General features: G+C 40.6%; 1 protein-coding gene across 1 annotated transcript; it reads left to right on the forward strand.

Moving 5' to 3' along the window:
* The first annotated feature begins 4,731 nt into the window (after positions 1–4,731).
* Positions 4,732–10,571, forward strand: CCR8 (C-C motif chemokine receptor 8). Its single transcript, XM_041734494.1, has 2 exons — positions 4,732–4,803; positions 9,171–10,571. Exon 2 carries the CDS (start codon positions 9,201–9,203, stop codon positions 10,266–10,268), a length of 1,068 nt encoding a protein of 355 aa, XP_041590428.1. The 5' UTR covers positions 4,732–4,803; positions 9,171–9,200; the 3' UTR covers positions 10,269–10,571.
* The last annotated feature ends 672 nt before the right edge of the window (positions 10,572–11,243 follow it).

The raw sequence follows: 11,243 nt of genomic DNA on the forward strand, positions 1-11,243 counted from the left end.
ATATCACCCATCCTGGGAACTCCTACTCTCTTTCCCCAGGTTTCCGAGAGGAACTTCCACATACCTCCAGGAGGAGGAACAGTAGTGGGAAGACCAGCTCTGGTGTTTTTGCTTTTGTTTGTTTGTTTGTTTGTTTGTTTGTTTGTTTGTTTTTAAAGGAATTCAGTTGGGGTGATAACATGGTCATAGCAGCCCTGAAACTTGTGTTTATTTGGGGAGGTTAAATCCTAAAAGAATAAAGTCCTATCAGCCCCTGCCAGGATAACTCCTGCCCACTTGCCCACGGGCTCCTTGGAGTCATGCCCTGCCTCCCTGCTATCTTCTTGGGATGGTCTTCACTCTACAGGTGATTGGGCCGTCGACCCCTGCAGAAATTTGACCAACTGGGTCTGTTTTTGTCAGACCCGCTTAGATCTTCACCTCTTCTATTGAGGCAAGATATGATCCTCCATGCAAGTGGGCCTACTTGGGGCCTACTTGGGTCTCAGCCAGCAGAAATAAACCATCTTCATCACTTCACAATTCTGTCCTTGAAATGTCTGTTGTCATCACTGTGTGAAAGAAAGCACAAAGGATCAAATGATGTGGAGCAACCATTCTAGACAATATACAGATAAAATGAGGATATTTTTTCACCTAACATTGTACTCTTCCAATGACTAAATGTTTGTGCAGCTACCTTAGTAGAATTAAGCAGTCTACTTTCTTTCTTTCTTTCTTTTTAAGCTTTTAAGTGCTTTCCAAGTTGTTTCTACTATAAATTACATCATACTGTAGCTTTGTAGCTTTCTTTCCCTCCTGCATTTTGGATTATTACTTTAAGTTAGATTTACAAAAGGTGGCTCCAAGGCTCTCCCAGACACTTTATATTTATATACACTTTATATTTATATTATATATAGACACTCCCAAGTTATTTTTACCTGAGCTCTTGTGCTTCTTTGCACAGATACTGTGTTGCAGAGTGGGAGCAGCAAACAAAGACTTTCCTGGTTGCCTTGGTGGTTTTCCTGTTACCTCCTGTTCTCAGAATATTCTCTTAATACATACTTGTGCAAATTTTCTCCCAAATTACAATGTCCCACGGAACAGTGGTACAGCCCTATTTGCCCCCACTCCAGATTTGGGGTGAAAACACGAGGAGAACAAACCATGAGAGACTCCTAACTCTAGGAAACAAAGGGTTGCAGAAGGAAAAGTGGATGGGGGATGGAGTAATTGGGTGACAGATATTAAGGAGGAGATGAGCCCTGGTTGTTATAATATACGTTGGCAAATTGAATTTAAATAAAATAATTTAAAAAAAAACATGAGGAGAGGGGTAAACTCAAGAGTGATGATTAGAGGACCACCTGTGATGTACTCTACTTGCATGTTGATACCTCCTTTCTTCCTCAGAAGCTTCCAGAAGGAAACTACAATCCTCATTCTACATACAAAGAAGCTAAGAGTGGGAGACCAATGGGCTGTGAGTCTGATTGCATTTTAGAATTAAACAGTGGTGATACTGACAATTTTCATCACTCTCCTACTTTATTTCTTCCAAATTCCTCTACTTCTCTCTTTTTTAAAAGGCTTTATTTATTTATTCATGAGAGACACAGAGAGAGAGGCAGAAACACAGGCAGAGGGAGAAGCAGGCTCCATGCAGGGAGCCGGATGTGGGACTGGATCCCTGGACCTCAGGATCAAGCCCTGAGCCGAAGGCAGACACTCAACTGCTGAGCCATCCAGGCTTCCCCCAAACTCCCCTACTTCTAGGGAGGTCTCTTCTGATATCCCAAAGGATGTGTCCATTCACAACAGGCTTCCTTGCCCCATAATCTAGCAAGACTGCTTCTATCAGTTGGTTTTTGTCACAACAATGCTGCATAACAAACCATGAAAAAACCCTCAGTTGCATTTAATGACAAGCATTTATTGCTCATACATCTGTGGTGGTCAGCTAGGCAGCCCTGTTGATCTTGGATGGGCTCACTTCCACATTGAACTCATGAAGTTGGCTGGCAGGTCTAGGTTGGCCTTGGTTAGGATGAGTGAAGTAACTTGACTCTCCTCCAGCTGGCTAGCTGGGGCATAGTTTCATGGTATTAGGGAGCTACAAGAATGAGCATGTGCCTCAGATCTCTACTTGCTCCATGAAACACTGGGACCATGAATGCAAGGAATCTATTGCAACCTTCCAGAAATGACTGAGTTAGAGGTGGGGAGTTTCAGGAACTTCTATAGCTCCCTCCCAACATCTGGGGACCTGTTCACTCCCTTGGGCTAGGGGAAATTCATTTAAGGTGAGCCTCCAAACACCTTCTTTTTGAAAGAGTTAACCTTTGGAACTTAGCATTCAGTTTTGACCCAACACACACTGGAACCCAGGGGCTCTGACATTTTAAGATAATTGGCTCTGCCAATTTTAAGATAATGAAATGAAAAGTTTGAACTTTGTAATCGCTTGGACCTGAATTTGAAGTCGAGTCTTCACTGCCACATCACTTCACTTCTCTGAGCTTCAGTTTCTCAACAAAAATGATAATAACTCTCATTTATAATCTTCATGAGACCAAATGAGGATGGCATATACAAACGAATTGGTACATAAAAGGCACTTGATAACTGGGAGCTATCAAATCAGGCTCTACTCTTTAATTGTGCCAGAAACCCAACTGAAGCTGGCTGAAGCCTAAAAGGGTGGTGATGGGGGTAGAGGGTGGGCACTAATGAATCACAAAACTGTCATTCTAGGAACACAAAGAATCATATATTTTCTCCATTTCTTGTCTATAATTTTCCCTGCTTCGTTTCATCCTTCAAATAATTTTCTGCTACATGGGGGCTCAAGATGTGAGATTCTCTAAATCAATTATGACCGTGGATGGGAAAATGAAACATTCTCTTTGACCAGAACTGAATCAAGGAACTTCCTTCCTTTTAATAGTATGTGTGCATGTGTCAATGTGATTGGCAGTCCCACAGTAATGAATGGAATGGGAACTAGATGGATTTCCCTTTAAAGATTCATTTAAAAGAAAGGATGTTGATAGACATAAGCAACAAAATGGCCATTACTTTATTACTCTGCTTAGCATAGAATGAAAAGGGGGAACATTTAATGATGATGATATTTTCAATGTACAGCATGTAAGTAATGAAATGACTCACAGAAATGATCACTGCTACCACTATAATTCAAATATATATGCATATACACGCATAGTCACCACACTTGGGCATGCTACATGTCATGAAGAAATTATACAGGCAGAAATAATACAACTTCAAGATAATGATAAAATTATCATCTTATTTTAATATGGTTTTCAGTTAGAAAAATTTAATAGACTATTTCTTAGGGAGGTTTTAGGTATGCATACAGTTTAGGTAGAAAATACAGAAAGTCTCTGTATACGCTCTGTATTAGTCTGTTTAGGTCACCATAGCAAAATACCACAAGTTGGGTGGCTTAGATGATAAAAATGTATTTTCTCATAGTTCTGGAAGCTAGAAATCGAAGATCAGGATGCTGACAAATTGGGTTCCTGGTGACAGCCTTTTCCTAGCTTGTAGATGACCACCTTCTTGCTGTGCCCTCACCTGGTCTTGACCTGATTTGACTTTAATTACATCTCTAAAGGCAAATACCATAACACTGGGGGTTAGGGCTTCAGCCTCTGAATTTGGAGTGGGGGACACAATTCAGTCCATCACACACCTCCCCTTCCTGCACAGTTTCTCCTGTTATTAACATCTTGTATTAGAGTGGTACATTTGTTACAACTGAGGAGTCAAAATCAATAGATTACTATTAACTGAAGCTCATAGTTTATATAAGGGTTCATTCTGCATTATACATTCTCTGGCTTTTGACAAATGCATAATGATGTGTATCCACCACTACAGTTTCAGACAAAATAGTTTCACCACTGTAAAAATGTCCTGGGCTCCACCTTTTCAACTGCCTCCCCCTGAATCCCTAGAAACCACTCATCTTTTTAACTGTCTCTATAGTTTTGCCTTTTTCAGAATGTCATATAGTTGGAATGTAGCCTATTCAGATGGGCTTCTTTCACTTAACAATACACACATAAAGTGTCTTTGTGTGTGAGTGTGTGCGTGTGTAGCTTGATAGCTCTTTTTTTTTTAAATCACTGAATAATATTCCATTGTGTACATTACCACAGCTTGATTATCCATTCCTCAACTGAAGGCCATCCTAGTTCCTTCCAATTTCGGGCAATTATGAATAAAGCTGCTGTAACTATTCATGCTCAGGTTTTTGTATGGATGTGTTTTCAACTCATTTGGGTAAATACTCAGGAGCATGATTACTGGATTATATGGTAAGCCTATTCTAGCTTTATAAAAAAAATTGCCAATCTTCTTTCAAAAAAATTTTCCAACCTTTCTCCCAAAGTACTGGTATAATTTTGCATTCCCACCATCAGTAAATGAGAGTTCCTCTTGCCCTACATGCTCTCCAGCATTTGGGGTTGTCAGTGTTTTGGATTTTAGCCATTCTAATAATTATGTAGTGTTGTTTTAATTTACAATTCCCTAAGCATAATGTGTTGGGCATATTTTCACATGCTAATTTGTCATCTGTATGTGTTCTTAGGTGAGATCAATTGTTTTTAACTTTTTAAATACTGTAGGATGGCAGGTCCACCCCTATCCTACCACTCACCACAAGTAGATAAGACACCTCCCTCGAGACAAGCTCTTGCTCACTGAGCTGCACACACAGAGGGCAGGTTCTGAAAAGAAGGAATCAGCAACACTGAAATCTCCAGAACAAAGGCTCTAATTAAGGTATGTATTAATAAGCATCCTTGGGAGAGAAAGATAGAAGTAGGCAGGGACAGTTTTATGTCCTTGGGGAAAAAAAGCAAAGGGAAGGCAAATATTTCAGAAGTCCGGCAGAAGAGGTAAACCTTTTTCTTTAATCTTTGCATGTGTTGAGTCCACAAACCTGCAGATGTCTTAGTGGCTGCCATGGCTCTGTGTGAGGGAAACAAGCCATGACATTTTCTCTGCAGGATGCTGGGAAGGGTCAAAGCTCCCACAAGAGTGGGAAGGGTGATAAGAAAATACTTCTTATCACCAGGCATCTGAGAAGAGTCTGTCCTTGTGTTGGTTACAAAGGCTTCTGTCAGACAAACCACTACTCAACTACAAAATAGTCTAGAACTTGGAAGTCTGGTGGGTTGGAGTGTTTTTACTCGACCGACGACATAGCAAAATATAGAAGAGAAAAAGGGTTCAGAATGCATGAGTTTCGAGTCCTGGCTCTGAGATTCAGATACAGCTCTAACTCCAGAAAAAGAAAGGAGAAATGAGTGCCTGCTTCCCAGGGATTCAAAAGAAATGAATGAAGGAATGCATCTAAAATGCTTGGTTCAGGCACCAGAGTGGCTCAGTTGGTTAAGCATCTGCCTTTGGGTTCTGGGATCAAGCCCCGCATTGGGCTTCCTGCTCAGCCTCTGCCTGCACCTCCCCCCGCTTGTGTTTTCTCTCTCTGTCAAATAAATAAATAAAATCTTTAAAATGCTTGGTCCACTGTAATAAATGATAGACTTCTTAACAATTCACGTGGATTTTACAGATGAGAAAACAGGGGCAAGTATGGTTAGAGGGTTAGCAGGAAGGATTTGAGGAAGGAATGAGTTACGGACCTCCCTTTATTCTAGGATATTAGTAGAGCAGAACAGAAGGAAGGCAAACCAAAAATTATTTTTCTTTAAATAACTGTAAGACTAGTAGGAAGGAAGATGTAGGAGGAGAGACTATTCGTTTGAGAGATAACTAGCCACAAAAAAAAAAAAAAAAAGAAAAAGAAAGACCTACCTCCATACTTCAGAAATTATGTTTTTAAATTCACTTTGGGTACATACTTCAATGAAATTAGTATCTTTAAAAATGGCTAACTTGCTTGGCGTTTTCAGTTATAGAAAGAAAGGTGGCCTGGTGGACAGATGTCTGAATGTTTGGCGGCCAAACACCTTGGAAAAACAATGTCCAAATTGAAGGCATCTTGAGTGTATATATCAATCTGAGAATTATCATGTTATAATTGTTGCATTTTCCCTCACACAAATATAGCATATGTTTCCTTTTTAATTATGTCCTCTTTGATGGCCTTCAACAAAGTTTTATAATATCTTCTATGATTGAACTGCAGTTTTTATCATGTTTATTCTTAGAAATCTTAGTAATTTTTGTTGTTGGTATGATTTGGATCATTTTTTTTCTATTGTACTTTTAAAATAGTTATTTATGGTGCTTAGAAGAGCAGTGAAAAAAAATTGACTGAACTCTTTAGAATAGTGTGGCTATATTTCTAAAACAACAGTGCAAGGAGAAATAAAGATACAAAACCAGAGACGTGACACCATTTGTGTAAGTCAAAAGTGAGCACAAAACAATATTATATATTATATACTATTGATGGATACATTTAAGTATATAAAAGTAGGGTTGCCTGGGTGGCTCAGTCAGTTAACCATCTGCCTTGGACTCATGATCTCGGGGTCCTGGGATCGATCCCTGGATAAGGCTCCCTGCTCAGAGAGGAGCCTGCTTCTCCCTCTCCTTTTGCCCCTTCCCCCTGCTCATGCTCTCTTGCTCTCTCTCTCAAAAAAAAAATAAATAAAATGATCCAAATCATACCAACAACAACAAAAAATCTTAAAAAAAAAAAAAATGTATGTAGGGTAGCCTGGGTGGCTCAGCAGTTTAGCGCCGCCTTCGGCCTAGGGTGTGATCCTGGAGACCCAGGATCGAGTCCCACATCAGGCTCCCTGCATGGAGCCTGCTTCTCCCCCTGCCTGTGTTTCTGCCTCTCTCTGTCTCTGTGTCTCTCATGAATAAATAAATAAAATCTTTTAAAAAAAATGTATGTAAAATACAGGGGAAACTGTTTGGAATGGATCGTGCCAGACTGGTTTTAGTAGTTGCTCCTGGGGCATGGGGAGAAGTTGTGTAGTTAAAGAGAACTTTCGCTTCATCTGTATTGCATTAGGAAAGCAGGAAGGAAAGAAGGAGAGGGAAGGAAACTAAAAAAAAAAAAAAAAACAACAAAAGCAAATCTAACAATATGTTAGCAATTGCTAATTCTGGGTGATGGAACTATGGGTATTTAGATTTTCTTCATAAATTTTGGCTTTTCTTATGCCACCCAATCCCCCCTGTATTGGTCAGCTGGGGCAATTGTACATTTTCAAAACATGTTAATAGACTATTGTTTAGAGAAACTTTAGGTTTCCCGGAAATTTGGAAATTTTGTCCTGTCTCTGCTGGAGTGGAAAGGTCTGGGGCTGTGGGAAACAAAGTACTTATTCTAAAATCTACAACCTTGTTGAGGCAAGGAAACAGAACTAAAACAAAACGTACTAACATAAGCAAATGGATTTTTTTCACCCACTTGACCAACAGTTACTGGGTAATCACTATAAACAAAGATCTGTGTCAAGGGAGGCCCTAGCTGCTATTGAAATGGCTGATTAACTCCATGGGTGGCCTCCTTGTGGAGTGGCTGTTCCACCACACCTTTGGTGTCCTTTCCAGAAATAGCCTAATTTTTGTGGTATGGACAGGCTTCCAGGTCTTCCAGTTCTGATTCATCTTTGTATGACGACTCCCTCAATTTACCTCTGTCTTGCGTTTGACAATAAGCCGCACAGAGAAGCCAGGCTGCCCCTTAACACTTGGCTTAGAAGTACCCCAGCCAGAGACAGAACATAAAGACTCCTAACTCTGGGAAATGAACTAGGGGTGGTGGAAGGGAAGGAGGGCAGGGGGTGGGGGGTGGGGGTGGGGGGGGGTGGAGGGGAATGGGTGATGGGCACTGAGGCGGACACTTGACGGGATGAGCACTGGGTGTTTCTCTGTATGTTGGTAAATTGAACACCAATAAAAATTAATTAAAAAAATAAATAAATAAAAAATAAAAATAAAAAAAAAAGAAAAGAAATACCCCAGCCAGATATCCAATCTTCCGCAAAACCCTAGAACGCAACTCAGCCAAGTTCTCAGCCACGTACAGCCAGAATCCAATTCCTCCACTTCCAATAAGGTGTTTCTCATTTCTGTCTGAGACCTCACCTTTAACATTCATATTTCCACCCCTTTTCTGTTCACAACGATACCTGTATTCTCTGAGATGATGGAAACTCTCCAGCCTCTTCATTTCTTCTTGCACCCTTAGCATAATCACTTTTATCATCCATATTTCCGCCACAGTCTCCTCGAGGCAACCTTGGCTTTCTCTAGCATGCGCCTCAGGATGCTTCCACTCCACTCACTAGCCACTTCCAAGCCACTTAGGTATTTTGTTATAGCAGCACCCACTTCTCAGTGTCATAATCTGTACCAGCTCAGGCTGCTGTAACGAAATGCCCCAGACTGTGTGGCTTAAACAACAGAAATTAATTTTAACATGGTCCTGGAGGCTACAGGTCCAAAACCAGTGTGCCAACAGGACTGGTTTCTGGTGAGACCTCTCTTTCTGGCTTGGAACCATCCATCTTCTTGCTGTGTCCTTGCATGGTCTCTTCCCTGTGCGTGCAGAGAGAGAGAGAGAGAGAGAGAGAGAGAGAGAGAGATTGCATGGTCGGTTTCCCCTTCTTCTTATAAGGACACCAGGACTGTGGATTAGGGCCCCATCCTTATGATATCATTTAACTATAATTACCTCCTTACTGGCTCATCTCCAAATACAGTGACATAGGTGGTGTCTTGGTCAGTTTGGGCTGCTGTAACAGAATAGTACAGACTAGATGGTTTATAAACAACAGAAATGTAATTCTCACCATTTCAGAGGCTGGGAAGTCCAAAATCAGAGTGCTGGCAGGCTCTGGTGAGAACCTTCTTCTAGGTTACTGACAGCCAACTTCTCCTTCTATCCTCATGTGGCTGAGAGTGGAGAGAAGAAGCAAGCTCTCATGTGATTTTTATCAGGGCACACCCTCATGACCTCATTTAACCAAATCACTTCCCAAAGAACCCACTGCTTAATGCCATCACAAAGTAGGGTAGGGCTTTAACATATGAATTTTGGGAGAACACAAATTTCAGTTCATAATAGGGCTTTAGGACTTCAACATGAATGGGGTTGGATGGCTAAACTTCAGTCTATATTTTTAAATAAGAAATATTTTTAAGGAATGAATCTCTTTTAGGTGCTTTTCTGACCTCATTCTCCTTCCTTGATGGATTATACACTGGAGCCCAATGTGACAAAGATAACAGACTACTACTATCCTGATATCATCTCAAGCCCCTGTGATGGGGAACTTATCCAAAGAGACAGCAAGTTGCTTCTTGCCGTCTTTTACTGTGTCTTATTTGTATTCGGTCTTCTGGGAAACAGCCTGGTCATCCTGGTCCTTGTTGCCTGCAAGAAGCTGCGGAGCATTACTGACATATACCTCTTGAACCTGGCCTTGTCTGACCTGCTTTTTGTCTTCTCCTTCCCCTTCCAGACCTACTATCAGCTAGACCAGTGGGTGTTTGGGACTGTAATGTGCAAGGTGGTCTCTGGTTTTTATTACATTGGCTTCTTCAGCAGCATGTTCTTTATCACCCTCATGAGTGTGGACAGGTACCTGGCAATCGTCCATGCTGTCTATGCCATGAAAGTGAGGACAGCCAGAATGGGGACAGCCCTGAGTCTGGCTGTGTGGCTGATTGCCATCATGGCTACCAGCCCATTACTAGTATTGTACCAGGTGGCCTCTGAAGATGGCATTCTACAGTGCTATTCATCTTACAATCAACAGACTCTGAAGTGGAAGATCTTCATTCACTTTGAAATGAATATCTTAGGTCTGTTGATCCCATTCACCATCCTTATGTTCTGCTACATTAGCATCCTGCACCAGCTGAAGAGTTGCCAAAACCACAACAAAACCAAGGCCATCAAGTTGGTACTCATTGTGGTGATCGCATCTTTACTCTTCTGGGTCCCATTCAATGTAGTCCTCTTCCTCACTTCCCTGTTCAACATGAACATCTTGGATGGATGTGTCCTGAGCCAGCAGCTGATTTATGCCACCCATGTCACGGAAACCATTTCCTTCACTCACTGCTGTGTGAACCCTGTGATCTATGCTTTCATGGGTGAGAAGTTCAAGAAACACCTCTCAGAAATATTTCGGAAGAGTTGCAATCACATCCTCTTCTACATAGGAGGACAAATCCCAAAGGAAGGCTTGGAGAGGTCCCACTCCTCCTGTCAACACCCCTCCCGTTTCTCCACCACAGACTACATTTTATGAGTGGGTGCCTGGAAGCAGCTCTTCATTTAGGGGACAAATGATTTACACCAGAGTCTGAGGCTACGTGAAGGGATACTTTTAGAAATGTTACAGACAGATGGCATATTTCATGATAGTTAATGAACTCCTATTGCAAATTAATTTTCTCAGGTTTTGAAAATTTTGTTACCATTCTCTGGAATATCTCACTATTATAATAGGAGCTTTGGAATTTTTTTCTTAGTTTTTGCAGTGTCTTTATCATATATCAATTTAAAATTTATCAAATGCTTTTTCATATATATTAAGGTGATCATATAGTTATTCTCCATTATTCTGTTAATTCAGTGAACTACATTGTGTGATTTTCTTATTTTAAGTCAACCTGTATTTTCCCTGGAAAAGATAACCTCTTGGTCACAATCATTTTAATAAATAATTGGATTCTCAGGGTTTTCGTGTCTGTGTTCATGAGAAACATTGCCCTATAATTTTCCTTTTTAAATATCCTGGTCAGATGTGCAACAGCATGAATGGACCTAGATGTATTATGCTAAGAAATGAGTCAGAGATAGAAAACCAAACACAATGCGATTTTACTCATATGTGAAATTTAAGAAACAGAACAAATGAAAAGAGAAAAAAAGAGATACACAAAAAAACAGATTCTTAAATACAGGGACTGAACTGGTGGTTGCCCAGAGGGCAGGTGGAGGGGGCTGGGATGGGTGAAATAGATAAAGAGGATTAAGAGGTACAAACCTCCAGTGTTAAGATAAACCAGTCCCCAAGATGAAAAGTACAGCATAGGAAATACTGTCAGTAACGTTGTTTGGTGACAGGTGGTGGTGCCTACACTTACTGTATATGAGCACTGAGACATGTACAGAATTGTTGAATATTGTATACCTGAAACTAACATGACACTATATGTTAATATATATTAAATTAATAATTTTAATAAATATCATATTATATATATATTTAAAGATTTTT

The sequence above is a fragment of the Vulpes lagopus genome, chromosome 19, assembly GCF_018345385.1.
Source record: "Vulpes lagopus strain Blue_001 chromosome 19, ASM1834538v1, whole genome shotgun sequence".
Classification (NCBI taxonomy): Eukaryota; Metazoa; Chordata; class Mammalia; order Carnivora; family Canidae; genus Vulpes; species Vulpes lagopus.